This window comes from Balaenoptera physalus, assembly GCF_965194825.1.
Source record: "Balaenoptera physalus genome assembly, chromosome: 5".
Taxonomy (NCBI): domain Eukaryota; kingdom Metazoa; phylum Chordata; class Mammalia; order Artiodactyla; family Balaenopteridae; genus Balaenoptera; species Balaenoptera physalus.
The window spans coordinates 12,838,743-12,861,989 of NC_138884.1; the positions used below are offsets into that span (position 1 = coordinate 12,838,743).

At 38.0% G+C, this 23,247-nt stretch overlaps 1 protein-coding gene across 4 annotated transcripts in view; it reads left to right on the top strand.

The window, feature by feature from the left end:
- Window positions 1–978: 978 nt before the first annotated feature.
- The window catches only part of GRID2 (glutamate ionotropic receptor delta type subunit 2), a 1,427,475-nt gene continuing 1,405,206 nt past the window's right edge, over window positions 979–23,247 (top strand). For all 4 annotated transcript variants that reach the window (XM_082461676.1, XM_082461678.1, XM_082461677.1 and 1 more), the window contains exon 1: window positions 979–1,489. In XM_082461676.1, coding sequence (XP_082317802.1) covers window positions 1,402–1,489 — 88 coding nt within the window. In that variant the 5' untranslated portion in view covers window positions 979–1,401. The remainder of the gene's footprint in view (window positions 1,490–23,247) is intronic.

Sequence of the window (23,247 nt, forward strand, 5' to 3'; positions counted from 1 at the left end):
ACACTGGAGACAGAAAAAAAAAAATCACTGTATAAAAGGTAATTAGCACGTCCTCTCCTTTTTATAACTTTATAATTGAAATCTCATTAAAAGCTTTTTAGGTCTCTTTTTCCCTTAGTGACCAGGTGTCCCTAATTTGTTCTTAAGCAATGTGACTAATTCCAGGCAAAGACTAGAAAAAGTCTGATACCTGTTGGAGAATAGCAATAGCAAGGTTTAATAATTGGGGTGGCTTTTTTAGGTTGCCTTTAACCTCGTTAAAAAAAAAAAAAAAAAAAAGGCGTCAACGTCTTTTCTCTTAGAGTCCTGCCTTTTTCTCAGTCCCGGTTGAAGATTCCAAGGGAAATGAGAGCACTGTTTTGTTTCTCCCTTGTATTGCAGATAGGGGGAGGAGGTGGTTATTAGAGAGAAGCTCTTCCTCTCTCGGTTTCCCCCTGTCTCCGCCTGACAGCACCGCTCTCTCGCGGGCTCGCTCGTTCTCCTAGGTGATCCATTTCTAGGCAACGTGGGTCTAGTGCTGAAGCTGCCAGGCTCGCTCCTTGCTCGCTTCCTGCATCCCGCCAGGCGAATCGCTCCAAAAGCATCCTGCGGCCCGCGGCGGCTTCCCTCCTCCGGCCCAGCCCCGCAGCTCGCGCCCGGCGCAACTCCCCCGCCACCGCGCCCGAGCGAACCGGCTCCCCGGGCCCGCCTTGACGAACTCCGCTCCCGCCTCGCGCAGAAGGGGAATTTTCTCTGCATTACTATCTGCATTACCTTGAAGTTCACTTTTACCACCCCTTTTGGAGAGGGCTTTCTCCCCTCCCTGCTGGAATCTGGCTGTTCCGCTCGGAATCTCCTTATCTTTCCTTTCCACTTAGATTTTATTTTGGCAGCGAAGACAAGTGATTCTCTGCGGGCCGTTGGGGCGGGGGGGGAGGGGGGCTTTTTCGCTGGGGGGAGGGGGAGGGGAACATCCGGCGTGAGCGGGGAGGAGGGGGGTGGTATGTTGGAAGTTGCGGCGGAGCTGGGACCGGAGACCCACGGCCCCGGCGCACGGATGGGGCTGGTCTGAGCTCCAGCCTCTCCCCCTGCCCGAGAGCAGCGAGGCTGGATACATTTTAAAAAAGCCAAACTGCAAACAACTCTGGCGGTGCCAAAATTCCCCTCCAAGTGACACGGCTTTGCTAAGGAGGTTTCCTCAGGCTGGGCTCTTTCTCTCATTCGCTCTGCCTTCCTCAGCGACGATTATAAAAGCTTTGGTCTGGTAACAGGAATTGAGGGGGTCAAAACGAAAAAAGAAAAAAAGAAAAAAAGAAAAAGCTGTGCTAAACTATCGTGACCTCAAACTCTTCGGACTTTTTTTTTTTTTTTAAATATTGAAAGAAAATCCATCCTCAAAGACAACAATCAGCACAGGCGGAGATGGAAGTTTTCCCCTTGCTCTTGGTTTTGTGCTTCTGGTGGTCTCGAACCTGGGACTCGGCGAGTGCGGATTCGATCATTCACATCGGTAAGAAAGGGCTGGCGCTGCCCGTGGGTACTTTTACCGTTTCGGCTCGCAGATGTTTCCCCTTTGCTTCCCCCTCTCCGCCCTCTGTGTGGCTCGTTGCCGCTGGCTTGGGTTCCTTGCCCCTTCCCGCTACCTTCCCTCACACTTGGGCAGCTTTCTGAAAGGATGCGGATGCCCGAACCTTGCCTGGTGCTGTTGTTTCGCGGTGAATCGGGGAGTGTGGGCTGGATGCCTGGGGCTCTCGAATCTACCTCAGCGGGCGTGCGTGCCGGGGAGCGCGGGGGGCTTCTGGTGTGTGAGGAAAAGAAGTTTCATCGACTCTACCTTCCATGTTCTTTCCCGGATGTACATTAAAAAAAAAAAAAAAAGTACCTTTTGGGTGAACTGAGGTGTCACCTGTGAGGCGAAAAGGGCTGGGGTGCGAGGTGGGGGTGGGGGAGAGCGCCCTTCGGATCGAACAGGTGGTTTTGCAACGTGAGCGGGCCGCGCTCGCCGCAGCGCGTGCGACGGTGGCGGGCTGCTGGCTGAGCCCCCAGCCTCTGTCTCCGATTCCTGTCCTCTGGGCTGCGCGGTGCTCGCGACTGGGAGCCGCGCACCTCGCTGCCTCGCTCGCGCTCCCCGGGTCTGGCGCGGCGGCGAGACTGGCCCCGGGCGCTCGAGAAACGCGGAAGCACATGCGCGCGCGCCGCCCTCGTGGGCTGCCTGGCGAACAGCCGCGTCGCCTCGCCTCGCCTCGCCTCGCCTCGCCGTCAACTCTGAGGTGCAGCGCCAGGCCGAGAGCAAAGGCGCTCGGGCTACGGGCGGCCTGAGTCCGGGAAGGACGCCGAGCCGCCTTGGAGATGCTCGTGGCCCTACCTATTGGCACCCAGACGGGCCCCGGGTCTGGCCGCGGCGGGCGCGGGCGCGGGCTGCACGTCATTATCATGCACAGCGCTCGCGGCTTCAGGCTCCAACTCTTCTCACTTGCTAATCCGTGAGAGCTGAACCGAGACCGGCTCTTGCAGCCTTTTCTGCGTTAATGCGACGATTTCCTTTTCGGAAATTCGCGTCCGCGGGCCAGCGGGGTTCAGTTACTGCGCTGAGGAGAGGCCCCTCTGGGGGAATTTTTCCGGGCGCAGGACTTTTATGTGTCCACACGGCTTGATGCCCTGCAAATTGAGGCGACAGATGGGTCGCAGCATCTCCCCTTTCCGCCCCCTGCCCCTCCCCCGCGCAACACACACACACACACACACACACACACACACACACACACACACACTCACACTCACACGTCCTGCAAGGGGAACCTGCTGCAGGTGGAGGTTGTGCCTTTGTGCCTGCCTGAGCTAAAGGCTTGTGTCTGGTGTGCGAGTCCACAGCGGCCAGCCCCTCAGCTCCAGGGGGCTCCCTCCCTTGGTCTCAGAGGCTGTCTTTGTAAACACGTCTGCCATTCTCTATCATTTCTATCAATAGAACCGTATATATCTCTGTGCAAGGGGTGATGAGGTTAGGATTCAGAAAACCTTGCACTTAACGCGTTTAGTGAATTAAGCACTAGATAGCTTGTCTGCTAGGTCACGTTTTGCCTGGGGTAACAGTGTCTGTGGGTTCAGAACTTTTCAGGGAGAAATTGTCTCGTGGAGGGTCTCGGTAATGTTCTGATAGAGTTCAGAAATGACGTGTGCTCCTCTTAAAGAAATGACGTGCATTTATGTCCAGTTGTAAACGACCGGAGCAGGAATGCAGATATATATTACCGTGGTACCTTTATATTCATGTTATGGTGAGGGGTTTCTGGCTTACGCTTATCATCGCTCAGGAGGGAGGCTTGTGGATAAATGCTTATTTTATTGCTTATTCTGTGGTCTAAACGATAAATACATTACTTGCAAACACCTACAGCTCTTGCTGTCCTCTACTAGATGAATACTATTTTGCAATGCAGTCTGGGCATTTGTTTCAAAATAGAACACAACTGTTGTATTTTTTTCTTTGGCATTCTGTTGTCTGTCAGTGTGACACAGCTTACTTATTTATAACCAGATCCCCCCAAAAAAGTTACTGTGTACAAATTACAGATTTCTTTAGAAAGCTGATTGTATGCATTAAATGTATATACTACTGAAAGAAATAGTTACTTCTCAGACAATTAATTTGACTTGACTGCAATTAGTACATTAGACAAGAGCATTAACTTCTTTTATAGACTACCTAATATTGCCATGAAGCTAGCAAATTGATGGTTGTTTCAAATGCTTCGTATCTTTTATAATATACTGAAAAATGTAACCTCCTAAATTAAATTAAAAAAAAATGACCAAGTCTAATTTATGTGCACTTCAGAGGTTAAAAGCCCCTTTCCCTTCCATCCCCACCCTGGCCAAAGTATAATAAATTCAAAACCAAATGCCCGTATTAAAATTTTAAAGTACCAGTTAATATTCATTGGATCAGTTTACTTACTTGGTTGAATAGGAAAAGAGAATTAATTATCTTTAGGAGGTGATAGTCTTCATTTAAGTATCTAATGTGACAAGTATGCTTATGGCGAATGTATTATTTCAGGACTAAAGGGATGAAAGTGATGACACTGGAGGGAAAGTGAATATTTCAACTCTATAGATATAAGGAGATAAGCGGAAATGAAAGATTTTCACAGCCTCATGTGATGTGTTCAGGTAGACAGTAGCTGCCATATGTAGTTCAGGCGAGCTGGAAAGATGAAAAGACACTGCTCTAATAGGTTCTTTAAATATCGAATCTTTTTGGTATTGAACCAAATTATATGTTTGAAAACTTTGTCCATTCTTTTCTTTCTCTTTGTTTTTATTTCATGCAGGTAGTTTTAATAAAGTCAATTACATATTTTAAACTCTAATATGTTTTTTTTTTTTTGAGCACATTAGTTCACCACAATGATGGTTAAACTCTAATGACTGAAATGGAAATGTATTAATTTCAGTCAAAAATTCACTACTTTGAATTTCTGTTAAATCATATTTTAAAGATACTTGATAATTACATATTCTTGTTTAATACACATGCACATGCAATACACACACTAGTTAGAAATGAATCACCTCAATTGTGATCTTCTTTGCCCCCCCCTCACCAAGTAAAGGTCTTTTGACATATAAAAACTGTGCAATTTTGAATTATGCTTCTACTTTGAGCCTGTGCATTGATTAATTTCATCAGACCCCCATTACTTGATTGCTTAGAAGTTTCCTAATGATCTGCATGCTGTAGGAAGAACCAGAAAGTCGTGAGTGGAATGGTAATGATATTGTGTTTCATGAGGCTATTCAAAAGTCACTCTGATTTATGTAGCTCGAAAGCTCCAAAGTCTTTGAGATTAGCCACGCTGACTGCTATTTTCTTCATACATCAGTCGTCCCACACTCTTTACTCCCTCAACACAACGGGAGTTTAGAGCACTGCTTTAATTAAGCAGGGATTAGGTGGCATTTCCAGGCAACTGCACAGTTTGTGTTTTGCTTCATATCTAATACGGAGGATCTCATGTTTTAACAGTTTCATGTGTGCTCATTTCTATATCTGGTACCTGTACCTGTACCAGCTCATTGAAATGAGCTATCCTCAGTTATACATCTCTGCAAGGGAACACTCAAGTGTACTTATTCATATATTATAAAAATCACTAGCATGTTTTTATTGTTACCAGTCATAGTAAAATACCTTATGCCAACAGGAAATAGAAATGAAGCCCTTATTCATGTTTTTCTCATAAGCAAATGATACTTTGTTCTCTGAGATCATAAACTATGACATGTTTGAGAAGCCTAAGACAATTCACAGAATATTTTCATTATGAGAAAGTTTAAAGTACAAAATTGGTGGGTGAATAAGATGTGTCACCACATTGTAAACAATAATAGATGGCAAATTTAAAGCATTAGTTTTCATTACTGGCGCACTGAGGACTATTTTTATCAAATACAGAATGTAGAAGGATTTCTAGAAGTTGTACTGTGTCTTCTGTCAAATTGTTTCTTTTTCAACTCTTTACATGATTTGCATTGGTTAATGATAGCCTTCAGGAGTCATCAAGGACCCTGCACTGTGTGGGATATCTCAATGATTTAAGTTATCCTTTTATTATTTACAGTAGTTGTTTGCTCCCTAAGTTATGGATAACATATAGTGTAAACTTCTAGAAAGTATTAAGAAGTAGCTTCTGAATTTAAAAAGAGGGTATACTTTACGAGGTATGTTTTTCTGTATCAATAATACAGTTATTTGAAGTGCAATTCAGATGTGCATTAAGTTAGACAATGTTATTAATCAACAATATCAACTATGACATGACTAATAAGCCATTAAACTGAGGAACTTTGCTTTCTACTCCAAGTGAAATGTACATCCAGTAAATACCTCCTATAAATTCTAATTCAAATATGAGTAAAAATCAAGGTCATAAACTTTCAACTTACCCAGCAATAGAAACCAGTTGAGGTTGTTATGAGTAATGGGAGATGTGTTATATTTAATTCTAATCTCCAAGGCTAAGTTTATCATGCTGTAATTTTATCTCAAAGAGATATTATAATTTTAAAACCACACTTTTAATCCAAAAGGTTAGTATCCCTTCACCTGCATATATTATTTTAGTATTAAAAAGTAAAGTATTTGGCACTGCTATTGGATTTTCATGATATTTCAGATAACATATTGGTGAGTAGCAATACTTAGTTTGACTAAAAATATAATGTTTATTAGAAAATACATTTGTGGCCTATAAAGAGAGCTTTGCCATTAGGTGTCACTGCATTCTGAGCTGTTCCTTTGTAGTCCTACTCGAAAATCCCCTGAACTACTTTTTTTAATTCTCAGAAAAAAAAAAATGCCATTTAATGAGGATTGTGATGCTCTAAGATTCAGGTGGTTTTTATTTTCAAACCAGAAAAAGAAATATTATCCCTGTGGGAGATTGGGATTGACATATATACACTAATATTTATAAAATAGATAATAAGAACCTGCTGTATAAAAAAAAAATTCAAAAAATAACAACAACAAAAGAAATATTATCCCTGACTCTTGTAAGAATTTAATTCTAGGGCATATCAACACTCTGTGTTCTCTAGATAGATTGCTAGATCTAGTGATGTAAATTTTTCACAAATTTAAAGTACAACAGAAATATACTCTTAAGCTAATACTATCTGTGGAAAAATCTAAGACGCCAAATAGTATTCAGATATGCTTAATAATGCTGGTGTAAACAGACATTAGTAACTGCTTACCTATGGAATATTTAGGGTCCCAAACTGATTGATGTTTGTAACATGAAACACACATACACAGAGCTATGAAAAAAATACATGGGCACAAATATAAATATATTTTAAAAATGTCAACCACTGACTTTTGTGAAGGATCATATATGTTTTCAGATAATTTTAGCCTGGAAAATATTAAGTTTCATGTATTAATTAATTTCCTCCACACACATACTACTACCACCACCACCACTACCACCAGTGCCATCGGATTTGTGTAGTAATATAAAACCAGTGTCTTTTATCAAGTAGTAATTTTCCTGTTTATTTAATTTGTTTAAGAGGCAAGATCTTCCTTCTAGCATATCCTATTATAAGACTAATGGAGGATGAAACTTAGGTCACCTTTAATCTGATACATCAGTTTTTACATTGGCAAAGCCACAAAATTAGAGAATGGAATACTAGGTTAAATGAATGAACCGGTTATCATGTTATGATAGACCTTGCCCTGTTTCAGTATTAATTAATAAACTCGTTGGAATAATGTACTATTAAAAATTCAGAGTAAAATTAAGTGATCAGATGGATGTCAAATGGGCAAGGGGAAACGTACTAACATAATTCTGGGATTGGTTGTTAAGAGGACATCTGTGGATTTAGGTCATTTAAATTGGTGAATTTTAGCATTTGGATGTGGACACGAATTTCAGATGAATGTGAAAAATTGGAGATGTCTTAGTAAAAATGTTCTGGATTAGAATTTAGAGGGTTTGGGGCTAACTACCAATTTTATAGATAGCTAACTGAGCAATATTGGGAAGTTACTTATTTTCTTTAGTCTTCATTTTTATCAACCCTAAAACAAGACTTAGACTAATGTTCATTTAAGCTCTACAATTATATGACCTAAAATGAAGACAAATTCCTGTGTTTGAGGAATTGGGAGAAGAGATACAGTCAAGTGTGGTTCATATAGCTATTTTTAATAGTTAGGTTTAGAGTGAATTAAAAAAAAATACAAGGGGAAATAAATGGAGCATAAAACCTTAATCATTCAAATTAAGGATCCCTTAGAATGAAGATTTTCTGGTCTGAACAAGAATTAATACATAATATATTTGTTCATCAGCTATTCTAGATAACTTCAGCATCAGAAGAGAGAGCTGGGTTTGTTCTTTGTTTTACATTTTGTGTTTGTTTTCTCTAGTGTTAATACTAAGATGTTACATACAGTGCTAGTGTATCCCACAATACTAGTGTACATTAAGGCTGACTGGAGGAATGAGTAGTCTTATGTTCTAACCAGCATGGACTACAGGAGCCTTTAGAATTTACCAACTCCAAGCACACCAGCAATATTAGCATACGTTTGGCACCACTCAAAAATGTAGCATATGAAAGAAATAGCCAGTGTTTATTCAGTGTTCTTCAGGTATTCCGGCTTTTACCCTGCTGTTGTTCACCAGGTGGTTATCAAATGTGAAGCTGAGGCTGGGATGACCCACTGAAAAGCTTTCTTGAGTGAATAGAGGGAAGCCTAGAGGCAAGCACAAGAAACTAAGTACCAAAAGGCCTCCCTGTGATGTTAAAAATTTTTAAATCACTCTGTAGTCAAGGTCCTTATTAACAGATATATTTATACATGAAAAAAGATCAAGTTATTAATTTTATTAAAACAACAGTTCTTAAACTTTCTTCTTCATCCCCAAATAATTCAAAGTAATGTTTTTAAAATAAATAATTTCACTTTATTGCTCTGAGTGCTTGATTTTTCCCAACTACTCTTAAAAAGATGTTTGCTTCATTATCAAAATCATAATTCTAGAAGCTAGTTACCCTGAAACCACAGGGTAAGGCAGGCATTATTAACAATATGTAGTATGTGTGCTCAGTGGGAGAATAGTCTATCATTCAACAGACATTTATTCTGAACCTACTCTCTATGAACTACTGTTTTTAGGTCCTGGAATTCAAATGTCGAACAAGTAACCTATGTCCTTGTATTTAAGGCATTACATTCTCATGGGGGTGGCAACCAGATAAAGAAGAAAATACAAGTTGTAATGTCAGTTACTGATAAATGCTATGAAGAAAAATGAAGGAATGGCACCCTATTTCGAGTAGGGTCATCTACTAAGACCTTCTGAGGAGATGATCATTGGAGCAGAGACTTGATTCAAATAAAAAGGAAATTAGCCACGTGGATATCTGATGAAAAAGGATTTCAGCCAGAGGGCATAGCAAAGGCAACGGCCATGAGACAAGACACTAAAGAATCTACTTAATTCATTTAAGGAACATCTTAAGAGTCAGTGTGGGGCAAGTGTGGAGTTTAGTGACCAAAGCAGGAAGTAGAAGGAAATAAGGTCTGAGAGGCAGCTAGGGAAGATCCTATAGTGGCTTATAGGTCACGGTATGGTATTTAATCTAGGTATGTAGGATGCCCCCTGGAGGACTGAGATCAAACACGATACGTAATGCTTTGTGTTTTAGAAAGATAACCTTCTCTGCTTGGGTGGAATGATTGGAGTAGAAATATGAAGATCAGTTTGATAGTAGTGAATTGGACTATTCCAATAGTTGGTAGCTGAACTAGTTGTAAGATTGTGGATGTATTTTGAAGATAAACAGGATTTTCCGATGGAATGTTCTGCTGGGAGAAATCCAGAGGAAGTAATGAAGCTTCCAAGGTATTTTACCTAAGCAAGTGGGTGACTAAAATTGGGAACGTGGGACAGTGATCAAGTTTTAGATAAAAGTCAACATTTGCATTTATTACACTTGATATTCTTATTAGGCATCAAATTTGAGAATTTAAGCTGGCAATTGATTACATTAGTCTGGAATTTTGGGAGGAGTTAGGAATTCAAGCTTTGCATTTAGAATTCATCATTACAGACATGATCTTTAAAGCAATGAGAGGGGATAGCACACTTAAGGAATAACCGTGCAAAGAGAAGAGGTCCAAGACTATATACCACAGGCATCGCAAAATGTAGATGTCAGGGAGACGGAGAGGATCCAGGAGAAGAGAAAGATGCGTGGCCTATGAGTTAGAAAGAAAGCTAGGACTGTGTGGTGTTCTGGAAGCCAAGGGAGGAAAATATTTCAAGGGGGAAATCAGACGCCCTATCAAATTATATGGATGAAAATTGACACTTGACTACTGGGTTTAGAAATGTTGAGGACAAAAATGACTTTGACAGAATTGCTTTCAGTAGCCTGAAGGGACAAAATGCAGGTTGGCAAGGAATCAAAGATTTAATGGGGCTTGAGGAACTCTGTGAGTTTTGCTTTAAGGGAGAAATGGGTATGGTGGGGTGGGAATATGAGGTAAAGGGAGGGTTTTGTTTTTAATGGTGGGAGTTGGGATATATAGTAATTTTTTAAAGGTTCAATCATAAGAAAATTTTCAATAAGAGGATTCAAAATAAAATGTTCTCTTTTATTCAAACCTATTTGATTCCTGAGTTTGGATGGCAACTGTTCAAATAGAACTGTGTTTTAGTTTTTGTTTTTTTGGTGGTTCTTGATGTTTTTGTTTTGTTTTGTAATCTCCGGTCAAATGATACTGGGCCAATGCCAGTAGAATTAGCCAAAGAAGCTTATATGTCCTCTCTGAAACAGACTCTGTTAGTTGTTCTGCAGTTTTGTTTCATTTAGTTTCCCAGATTAGCACTCAAATTTAGGTAAAATTTTCTTACCTGAAATTATGAGTGGATTATATCTTATGGAGTAGTGATATACCATTACAGATAGAATCAACATTTAGTCTTTTAGTAATGTGCTAATTTTAGGAACACACATTATTCCTATGTAAATGGCATTAAAATGGCATAGAATTATCTTGTTACAATAGACACATTTGTATTGAATATAGGTTTCCTCTAATTAAATTCTATTATGCGTTTAATTTACTTAAAAAATCATTTTGGAACAATTAAAAGAGTATAGTTTTTCACAAGGCAGTATATATTGCCACATAGAAATTAAATAGATGAAATAAATTCATGTGATACTAATTTTCAGTAACTCATTTAAATATTTCCTTTTATGGAACTTTCACTTCTATTTGTGCTATACCATAGCTGACAGATCTTTAGACATAGGTGAAAAAGAGGAAAAAAAATGTTCCACATTTTCTAACCTCAGAATTCAGCCTTCTGACAATGAATCTCAGTTCTTTTATTGGTCTCCTATTAATACACTGTTACGTATTGATTTTGCAGCTAAAATAATAATATTTGTATTAAAATAAGAATGCCAATAACAGATGAATTATATTTTTCTGTGTTCTTTGTCATTTCCAGTACTATCTCCTCCATAAAAACATTTTGTCTCATGAAAACAATGTAATATGAATATCACATGGTTGTTTCTGCCTGGTTACATCTATTAATTGATGTATAAACATAGAATACATTAACAGTGAGGGGATAGGAGTCCTGTGGTTTGGGCACAGCAATGAGTGATAAAGAAGGCATGCTGTGTTATGGCTGGAGCTGAAGAATATAATTAATGAAGTATATAACATTAAAAGATATTTTAAACTTGCTACTTCATAACTTCCTGGGTGGTGAAATACAACTGTTTGAAGGAAATGCTTAGCTGATTTAAATCTAAATTTAAGTTGGAATGGGCCACTAAAATTGGTGAAGTGCTTAGTATACTTAACCTTGATATCATTAAAATGACAGGCCCCACGAGGAGCACATTTTAGATAGGCTTATTATCTTAAAAACTGAAGGCTAGGTAATACCTTTGGAGCTAAACTGGGACAAGAGAGTCAGGTCTGTTGTTCTGTTGCATGTAGTTCATGGTGAATTAAAATCTGGAAGACTGATTCTTCCTTCTATAATTTCTGCAATCTGACAACAGATAAAATTGTGTTAGAGGTGCACTGGCAATTACTATCTTGCCCTTCGGTCCATATTTCTTCTTTGCTGCTTCTTCGAATGGTGATAACAGGAAACTAGTCAATTTTCTTTTTAGAAATACCAGCAACTCTCAGCATAGCCCAGAGGAGGCATGCCCTTTATGAAAACCATTATAAATTTCTTCTTAACAAAATTGTTAAAAAAAAAAAATTTAACTTCTCATTAGTGTGGGAGGTGGCTCATGCACAGACTTGAGAGGGATTACTCTTCAGTTTCCTGGTGGTGTAGTCATGGTGGGTTTTGTACATTTTTTATAATTCATTATTTTCAAACTGAGAAATCATGATCTACATCCTCATATTCTATTTGCAGAAAAAATATTTTTAAGGTTACGTGAAAACCATGTGAATTTTTTTTGATTCAGTGCTTACTATATGTGCACAGTTCAGTATGTATTCATATAAGACATGTTTCCCATCCTTTAAGAATTTTTAAGTATATCTGCTGTCTGAGATAATATTGTACATTAGGAAGCTGAAAGTAGAGCAATTTAGGACCCATAGTTGGATGACTGTGGTCTATTATGGCACTGGAGTATGTGATAATTCAATAAATGCCACCTTTATGGTGCCCTTAAGGGTGCCATAAAGCAAACATATATTTCAGAAAAAAGATTATAATTGGGATAAGGAGATTACCACTTGCAGAAGGTCTTGATTTATAACAGAAAACTCTTTACTCAGCTTCCTGATGATTAATCATTAACCTTGTTTTGCCTATAGGCTACAAAGTCGATACAGTCATGCCATAGTCAGAGCTAAGGGAACGTCTCTGCCGTTTACCTCTTTTCCTCTTTTTTTTTTCTTTCCTATGGATGTCAGTAGTTACGCTATTAGGTCAAGTAAAAAGAGGAGATGGCTTTAAGGTCCAGTTATCTTGTAATTAATAAAACTAATGAGATCCTTTCTAGATTTACTGCCACATATCAGATCTTTCCATTAAACTTGGTTTCTTGGGTATGGAGAAATTAAATTACATTTAATTTTTTTCTCTTAGTTTTGAAGTTATAAGTATACTGTTATCTCATATTACTAATTTGTACTTTCTTCTAGATGTATAAAACGTCAATGAAAATGATAGTTTTATACTGTAGCAGACAAAAGAAGAAAATTGCCTCACAGAAAAAGTAAAATTAGTTAACTTTACAAATGGAATAAGTATTGTTGGGAAAACATATTTATGCCAACTTTTAATTATGTAGGTGTAATTAAGAATAGGACAAACATTGGAAATTGAAAATAACAGATAGTTCGAAAAGTAACTGTCCAATACTTCTTTTTCTACACAAGAGTTCTTGTTGTGGTTGAAAAGTGGTTAATAAATAGCAAAACTGGCTGCTCTGATTCTTTCCTTTTATTTTTCCTTTCCATCCTTCAGTGGCAATGCTAATGAGCAGTGAAATGGCCAAAAGCAAGGAAGGAGCAAAGGGTTTTAGATAATCCATAAACCGGAAAATCAGTCCCTGAATGCTCATATGCACAGGCTTGCTGAGAAGAAGTTTCATTTTCTCAAAATACTGCCCAGATTCTGAAGCTAGAACTTGCTTTTGGCTGCTGAGATTATAAGAGGAGTGAAGCTTCCAGGCCACCAAAGAAGAATATTCTGAATGACAGTCTGGGAGCAGGAGGAAGACTATTATTATTGGGAAAAGAGTGCCCTTTAGGGCTATTGCTGCTGATAGCCAGGACCCCTGTGATTAGCTCAGTTCCAAGGGTCATGCCTATGGTGATTTTTTTTTTTTTAAAGACAATATGGATTTCATTCAGTTATACTTTTTAAACGCTTTAGGTAATTTTGTAAAAATGGTTGGAATGAAATTCATATCAATATAAATTGTGTACTGAGCATTTATATTGTATGTTCCCAGTTGGTTTCTAGCTGATGCTATGTTATAGGCCACAAGGAAGAATTTGAATATTGTGCTTTTAAAAAGAAACTGTGAAGCACATGGCTATACATAGATAGTGTTCATTAATATATATAAGACACTTTTCAGTTTGAGTGGAAAAAAAAGGTGGACTGTATAAGTTATCCTACCTTATACATTGGCCCTCATAGAAAAATGAAGTTTGTTCACCACTGTCACGAGGAAGCAGTACCTGACTGGAAAACACTGCTGCCAAAACCGTGGAGTTGTAGTCTGGCAAAAGAGGGAAATGGTAAGCAATTCTATTTAGAAGAAACATTGTAACAGTGGAGGCTATGGCAACAGAGGAGGTTAGAAGTTAGAAAAATCCCTATGAGATGCATGGGAATTCTGTAAATAATTTAGGCTAAGAGATGCCCAGCCTTGTGTTACACACTCTTTATAGCGGCAGTGTCCTAGGTGGAGAGTGGAGAAGACCTTGGCAGTACTCCAGCTGTGTTTTGGTGCAGGGCTGTGCCCAGCAACTGCAAATGGGAATGGAGAGGAAAATTTGCTTAGAGGGGAGACCCAGGAGTTTGCCTCTATCAACTCAGTCATTCTTTAGAAGTGGGAGTAAAAGAAGAAAGTCTAACATCATTCTCGAGTACTATCTTAAGTGACTGAGTAGAGGCGCATGCTGTTCACCAACATAGGAGACTGAGAGAGATGAGAGAAGCTGAGTTTGGATTGAACTCAAAATTATTTTGGCATGATAGTGAGGTGTTATATCCCAGACAGCAGCTTCCCAATCCCCACCCCCCTTCCTGCCTCAGATGGAGAATAAAAAAGTCATTCTCCATAGTGCTATCAATGCTGTTTTGATCTAAAAACGATAACAGTGTTTTTCTGGTCATTCTTTTTTAACTTTTCCCTCAATTCAATGCTCATAGTGTCATTTCCTATTTAAAATGTGAATCATTTAAAATATTTTTCAGCTACTTATATTCAGAAAATAGTAGTTCTGCAAGGGCCTTATGATTTTTAGTTTCTGTGTGGGCTTGTTTAACAGTACAGAATTGTTACTTCAATATTATTACTGACTTTTAAAAGTGTATATCTGTATTCTCATTTCTTAATATGACCATACATATTTTTAATCAGGGTCTGGGACTAATATTAAGAGACTAGTGCTGTTAATTTATTTGCTATCCATTTCCAATCAAAACAACTTTAAAATGGAGTGATCTTTGACAAAATTGTAGGTTATCAAAGGTAAAATAAAAATATGATAATTTTAATTTCTTGTGCATGATTGCTTTTCTAGTGAATATTGCAAGTAGACTCCCCTTATGTAAATTAATAGAATTACATGGAAGAGTAAAAATATTTCCATAAAATTGTGTATTCTTTAGTTACACATTATCTGCAAACATAATTAGCTGAAGGGAAGGAAAATTGTCCTCCTAGGATGGTGAAGCAAAGCCTGAAATGGGACTAAGCCTGAAATGGGACTAAAGGGATCTCGTTGGGACTTCAGGCCTTGTTTTTTAAGTGTCTCAGAAGACTCTACTTCATGGTTAAGGATCTGTGTTCTCAGATAAGAAGTGTTTGAAAACATGGATCTGCAGTCAGAAGAATGTGAAAGAAGAAGCAGTGTGTCTGCATGTGTGTAAAAACACTGGTTGAACTGAAGAGTGAAATGGAGTAGATCCAGATAAAAGCCAGTCTTCTTTCTGCCTTCGTGTTATTGTTTAGAGTCTAGCTTTTCAGCCTGTTTTTATAATATACTGTCAACGCTTAATCCAGTAAAAACAGTTTAGGTGCGATATTATTTGAACTTAATTTTGCCATCTTGCTCTTTTTTGTTCTTACTAAGTTGATCCATTATGTGAGAACCAAGGATGGAAAATGGAGCGCTCCAGTGGGGAGGAAGGCTTCTGGCATTTCTCAGTCTTTCTCTCAGGCTCTCTTGTTGGTTTTAGAGTAGGTTAAGGGATGAGAAATTTAGAATCGGTGAAGAATAACCTGAATGATTTGAGTTAGTAAAAAATGGTGATGATTGGTAATTTTTGTTTCTTAAAGAGTCAGAGCAGTGTATGGTACCAAAAATAGAAGCACTCGGTTTGATGTCCAAGTTATATATTCACATCTTGCCTTGGTCACTTTACCACTTCATAGCTCTGAAGTCTTTGGATAAGTAATGAGACTTTGAAAGTCTCAAGTTTTCCTGCTCCTGCTTCCTCTCTACTTCATCTGTTATAAGGATAAGCAGTTGTAACATTTAAATATGGATTTGTGGGCTACGCAAATAGTCAGTGTTCATACTTCAGGAGATATAACTTGCAATTTAACTATACTGACACTCAGGGTCCTGGGTCTGGGTTGAGCTTTAGAAAGTGGATCCCATGCCTGACATCAGATAGGGTTCCCTGTTTATCCTCTGTTCCTAAAATATCAATTCAGGTTTACAACTATGCCTTTTTACAACATATAAATCAAAGTTGAAAGTCTTTATTAAAGTGACTGAATTTAAGGTTAAGTATTCCTTTAAAGATGATACTTCATTCTCAAATTACATGAAATAGAATGTTATTTGTTATCACTGACACTGATATTTAGCTATGCCTTGCCTGGCCACACCCTTTCATTTGGAATAGGGTAATCTTATAATCTATTATCCAAACTGGGACTCTTTTGAAAGTGAAAATGGCAGTATTAAGATTTCTGCTGGGGTGAAAGGGACAAACTAAGGTCGACTGGAGGCAAACAGGGAAAAGGGTGCACTCATTTCAGAGCCCTAACTGTAGGCGTGTGATTAGCTTGTATTTTGGCCCAGCCTCGATAGGCAGTGATTCTGTCTTAGCAACAGGTTGTTCCTTCCTTTTATCTAGGTCTTTTATGCTGATTAAAGAAATAGATGGAAGTTTTGTTTTTATTTTTAATTACTTAGAGCACTTTTCTTCACAGGCAGCAGAATAGAGGAACAATAGCTAAGTGTAGGTTCTCTTTGTTCAGACAAACATATTTAACTGATTTTTAAAATATCAGACATTAGTATCTGTAATTGCTCCCTTTATTCTTCTGCAACCATTCTCCCCATCTACTGTTTGACTGCTGCTCCTAGCAAAACTCATTGGATCTTGGCAATTGCATAAATTCACAGCTAACCTCAGATGCTGTGTCTCTGGAGCTAAATAAAGGACGTGGAGTGAATTGTTCTCAGAAATATAAAGACAGTTTACAACAAAGATTTAAATTTGCTTCATTTTTGCATCCTAAAAGAAGAAATCATCACCTAAACAAGTTTTTTGGCAATTTTTATTTTTTATGAAAATATATAATAGAGTAGCAAATACTCCAAAGAAGAGGAGGATGGCCTTAACAGTTAAAGTTTCAAAGGTGCATATTAATTTTTTTTCTTAGAGGGGATAAGCATAAAATATTGGTTTGTGATTTTAAGTTAATTACACTATAACTACCGTTTTATCCAATTGAGTCATTCTCTACAACCTTCACTCTCAGAAGTGTGCCCTTCAATTTGGTATAAAAGTCATTAGATTCTCTTAACCTTCCTTTCCTTTCTCTCTGTTCCAAAGTCTGGTTTTACCTCAAGAAATGATCATGTGATGCCCTGCATTGGCCTCTTACCTTCACACTTTTGCTCTTCCCTTGATAGCGTAGTTCTTATAAACCTTATCTCCTTTTCTTCACTTTTGGTACCCTGGTTATTAGTTGCTATGATTTCCAAATGTGGAACTGGAATTGAGAGCATCTTTTTCCAACTGTGCTCCAAAGAAGACTGAAGCTTTCCTCCTTTCTTTATCAGTGGCGATTTTTGGGCTTGGGCTGACCCTGTTCCTTAGGTCATCCTCACTGTAGAAAATATATAATCATGGATTCTCATAGTTGGGAGGAATATTAGAAATTGTCTATAGTCCAGAGTCCTCCTTTTGCTGATGAGCAAATTAAGAGGTTAAGTGAGGTGAATGCTGCATAGATAGGCATTTTTGAATAGTCAATTAAGCATAATTTTTACTAAAAAAAGTAATTATATTCATATCACCAAAGAAGTTTTAATGTAGGCTATTGGCCAAGAGATAGAAATAGCCCAATTATGTAAAACTGGATAATTGTTTTCATTAACATAAGGTCCATTTTACCTGTGCTCTACTATATTGCCATAGAGTACTTTAATTAATTTCTTTGAAGCCTGCTAATATAATGTGAGCGGTAGCTAACCCAATTGTTGGGGAACTATTCCCATAAGCTGCTAGGGACAGGAAGCATATATATACCCTCTTCTAGGAATTCTCCCAGAATTTAGAGCCCGGCAGTCTAGCCCAGATCCAAACCCTATTCTTCAGACTACACACTCCGCTCTTCCTTCCTCACTCCCTCTCCTTTCTATCCCCTCCTTCTGTCCCCAAACTCAGGTTGGAACTCAATTCTTCTAAGATTTACAAAGTTTAATTCTCTCTGTACTAAAACATGTTACTATGCATATATTTCATTGCCTTGGTTTTTAATCACTCTTGGACAGTTTATTTCAACATTCTCAACCTTAGTGTTTTCATATATAAAATGTAGATATAACCACCTGTCTTGAAGGGACAAATGAAAAGTAAATTAAATAAATAAGATAAATGGGAAAAAATAAAACAAGACTGGCACAGAATGAGTTTTATTTTTTATTTTTTTTCTTTTTTGGGCTGCGTTGGGTCTTCGTTGCTGCGTGCGGGCTTTCTGTAGTTGCGGTGAGCAGGGCTACTCTTGGTTGCGGTGCGCGGGCCTCTCATTGCAGTGGCTTCTCTTGTGGAGCACGGGCTCTAGGCACGCGGGTTCAGTAGTTGTGGCACGCAGGCTCAGTAGTTGTGACGCACGGGCTTCGTTGCTCTGTGGCATGTGGGATCTTCCCAGGCCAGGGGTCGAACTCATGTCCCCTGCTTTGGCGGCAGATTCTTAACCACTGCACCACTAGGGAAGCCCCAGAATGAGTTTTCAATAAATAATTGTTTGCTTTCCTCTTTCTTCTCTGCTTTCCCTCAAAATTTCATAAATATAATAGTTGTGATTAATTGTACATTTTATTTCTGTTTTGTGCACATTTGCCAAATATCCTGAGGCTAGAGTTAATTGATTTTTGTAATTATGTCAAGTAAAGAGGAAAACTGTCTATGAAAATATTGGTTATTTATATTCTCAATTTCAAACTCAAAGAGATTTGCTATTTGTTTAATATGACAAAACACCTAAAACAAATTTATGGACTTTTAAATCCTCTTTATTTTTTGCTCCAGAACTTTCATAAAACAGAGGTTTTTTTAGTTATTTAAAAACTCAGAATCTTTCTGCTGCCTGGATCCATTTTGAGACATAACCCTTCTGTAAGTCTTCTTTCAAATCTACCTAACTTTATACTTTTTATATCTTTAAAGTCATAATCTCTTCAACTCATATTACTTTCTTATTTTCAATGTCTATGCTTTAATAATCAATTAATTAATTACCTTCTAATTTTATATTAGCATCCACTTTTTGCCTAAACCTCCTAATATTTACTGTACTGAAATGTTTATTTTGCATGTCCCACACTTAAGTAAAAATATTCTGTGGGGAAAAATTGTGTATTAATGAGGAAATAAAGGGAAAGAGAAGTCACAGTGATTTGGTAAGCACTTAATTCTCTTGGTAGTTTTACGTATCGGTACTGATTTACTAATTGTTCTTTTTTTTCAGTTAAACTAGACTTGTCTTCTAGAATTGACCTATTAATGTGAGTTTAATCAATAGAGCCAGCTCCACAGGTTTATAACTGTTTAAAGGTTAGTAAATTATTTGGGCATTTGAGACCAAATCAGCACAATTTGTATAGAACAGTGAATGTAAAGTCCACAGTTTAATTTTAATTTAAAGGTACTTTAATGAAAAAGGACTTTTATTATATTGTACATTTAGAGTTACCATTATTCAAAATAAAATACAGCTGAAGTGCTTCTATAGTGTATAGAGGGGTCATTGATCTAATTTGCCCACCTTGGGTGCCACTATCATGAATGTAATAAATAGATATAGTCCCCTTAGTCCTGCCTCATCTCTGAGAAAACAGCCAAAGGATACTTGTTGCTTCTCAAGCATCTTGGGAGCCTCCCGGTTTAATCTGAAACCAGCCACTATAGGAAGGACAGGGAGAGACTGAAAAAAAAGTCAGGCCAGTACAGATTGCTAGGTGGCAGGTTTAATGAGCAAGGGAAATTAATTACAAGTTTGCCTTGGGTGGCTGCACCCACCCCAAAGAATCTTACAAAGTTTACAGGTATACCTAGGAGATGTTGTGGGTTTGGTTCCAGAACCACCACAATAAATTGAATGTCACGATAAAGCGAGTCACATGAATTTTGGGGGTTTTCTGGTTCATATAAAATTATGTTAACACTATACTCTAGTCTATTAAGTGTGCAATAGCATTATGTATTAAAAAAATGTACATACCTTAAAAAATACTTTCTTGTTAAAAAATGCTAGCCATCATCTGAGCCTTCAGTGAGTCATAATCTTTTTGCAATAGCAACATCAAAGATCACTGATCACAGATCAAATATTATTATTATTATAAATGTAATAATAATGAGTTTGAAATGTTGTGAGAATTACCAAAATGTGACACAGAGACAATGATGTGAACAAATGCTGTTGGAAAAATGGCACTGCAGACTTGCTTGATGCAGGGTTGCCACATACCTTCAATTTGTAAAAAAAAAAAAAAAAAAAAGTGCAATAACTGCAAAGTACAATAAAGTGAAGTCCAATAACATGAGGTATGCCTGTATGCCTTTACTGGGTTCAATTCTGTATACCGGAGGCCTTAACTGAGCTCAGTCATGTACCCAGTTCAGATAACCTCAACACATTTCGATTTCAAGGCTGTATCCTTGGAGCAGCCTCTGGGAGGGGGGAAGTCAAGTGGAACACACATTCCAAGGACAGGAAAAGTGGGTAGGGAGTCTCCCATTGCCCATGTCCAGCTTGCGAGTCACCTGGTGGTCACATCTTTTTGATTACCTACTCCAACAATATTATAGAATATAACAAAAGGATGTAGGATGTAGTGAAAAGACTAAATCCATTCTGTAAAGTGAGAATAATATATAACTTTAAAAAAAATTTATTTATTTATTTGGCTGCATTGGGTCTTCGTTGCTGCACATGGGCTTTCTCTAGTTGAGGTGAGCGGGGACTACTCTTTGTTGTGGTGTGCGGGCTTCTCATTGTGGTGGCTTCTCTTGTTGCGGAGCACGGTCTCTAGGCACGCAGGCTTCAGTAGTTGTGTCACGCGGGCTCAGTAGTTGTGGCTCACGGGCTCTAGAGCGCAGGCTCAGTAGTTGTGGCACACGGGCTTCATTGCTGTGTGGCATGTGGGATATTCCTGGACTAGGGCTCGAACCCGTGTCCCCTGCAATGGCAGGCAGATTCTTGACCAGTGTGCCACCAGGGAAGTCCCAAGAATAATATATAATTTTTAATTCATAATTATATATAAGAACCAGTAATTAGAATGACATTTATTAAGCACTCACGATATGCAAATCATTGTTGCAAACCCTTTGTAGATATTATCTCATTAAATTATTACAATAACCCTAATAATGCTGGTACTATTATCATTCCCATTTTGCAGGTGAGATTAAGGGAAGTTTAGCATTACCATATAATTTGTCAAACTTCACTCAGTTCCAGAATATAGATAATAATAGGGTCTGTCACCTATCCTCATTTCTTCCCTTATTTTGTCTAGAGAATAGTTTTCACTGGGTTTGTATCTATTCCATGCAACCCATGCTCTTTTTATCTCTGATAGTCACTTTGCTAACAAGAAGCCAGATACTCTCTTAAGAGCCCTCTCTGATTTTCTAATCAGTGCGATACAGGGTACCCCATGCATTTCTCACCACATTCTATAATACTATTGTAGCCTTGATTTTGATTCTTCATTAGTTTGAAAGAAAAAAAAGAGCAAAATCTCTTCTAGTGAGTTGTTACTAAAAAATTAAGCCAGTTTTGTTGGTGTTTTACAAATGGCTATTGTTTTATTTTGTTTTTTCCCCTGAGTCATACAGTATCATTGATTAATAAAAAAAAAGTCACTATTAGAGTCATTGTCTGCATCTTTTTAAAGTATCTGTTAACTTGTCTTCAGTTGATTATTGGTACATTATACAAGTACTTGAAGTTGGCATAAGTCTTCATTTCACGTTATTTCTAGAAAATTAAATATCTGTGCTTAGGGACATTCCTGCCTGTAATTCTAGATAGAGTTTTTATGCCCTCTCAATCTCTGGTCCCCGCTGGGAAAAACTCACTCAGACCCTCATTTTAGAGTAGATCGTATGCCAGGGAGTAACCAGACATGTTTCACATATATTCCTGTTTTACCTTATTTTCCACTGAGAGATGGGAGTTGTTAGTTGGCCATGTTTCCTTGGCCAGATCTTTAGGTTAAGCTAGCCAGGCCCTACATAAAACATTTGGCCAACATTCTTCTCTTATGAAAAATAAATTTACTTAATTTAATTATTTCACAGAAATTATATAGCTGTTTTAGTTTCACATTTTAAAAAATGAAAGTTTTAGATATGTTTTAATGTGTTCTTTCCTGAAACTTTGTTTTCTTCGAATCCAGCAGACATTTCAGACATTCTTTCTGAACATCTGTTCTTTTGCTTCCCCTCTCATGTGTGGAATAGAAAGGAATTAAAAGAAAATTATGATGATTAAAGTGGTGTACAAAGTGAGAAAAGAAGAACATAGTGCATCATTTGCAACAAGTCATCTTTATATTTGGTAGGATGATGCACTGTGTTAAGGTAAGGGCCATCAGGAAAGAAAAAAAGGAAAGAAAAGCTTACTTTTACCAACATATTTTAAATGTGCTTCACACAGGTATGTTAATATATAAAGTGATAAATGCTAATCTACTTGAAAAGGAGCTGTACAAAGGTAGAGACAAGGAGAAGGTGTCAAGTGTTGAATAAGAAAAAAAACAAATAATACACAAATTCAAGAGGGAGAATGACCTTTATAGAATGTCTAACAGCTGCATGTGGTCCACGTCTCTGCTGGAACAGGACAAGGACTTCATCCTGTGCCATGTTAAATGTTCTTCTCTGCAGGAACACTGATGCAGGGAAAGGGTGCATGAGAGTGACTGATAGGTCAGTTCAACTAATGTCAGCCAGATATGTGATTCAGTAGGCCAGAGGTTTGCTGAATGGAACTTTTTGAAGTTCAGCCAAGATGGTTGAAAGTTAACATTCAGAAGAAATAACAGTATAATCCACTTGTGTTCATTAGGAAAATGATGATAATTCTTTTTTTGTTATGTGCGATAATATTCTTACTACATTGGTAGTAACCTCTGTTAGCTTCTCAAGTAATCATGCCGAAGACACTGGTTTCTCTTTCACTAGAAAGGATGGATTGAATACTAAATTTGTTATAGCATTAAACTTGCACTTTTCCTTTGTGTGATTTTGAATTTTCTTGTTTTGAAAGGTAGTTTTATGCTAATGGTTACAAAGAACATAATAAAATGGGACCTGAGAAAAATCTTTATCATAGGGAATTCAAACTAACATTTTTCTGGATGTTCAGAATAAAACTTAAGAAGCAGAAGTACATATTAAAAAATGGATCTTTCAAGGACTTCCTTTTCTAACTCTTATAGCCAAAAGTAGTTAATACCTGCTGGAA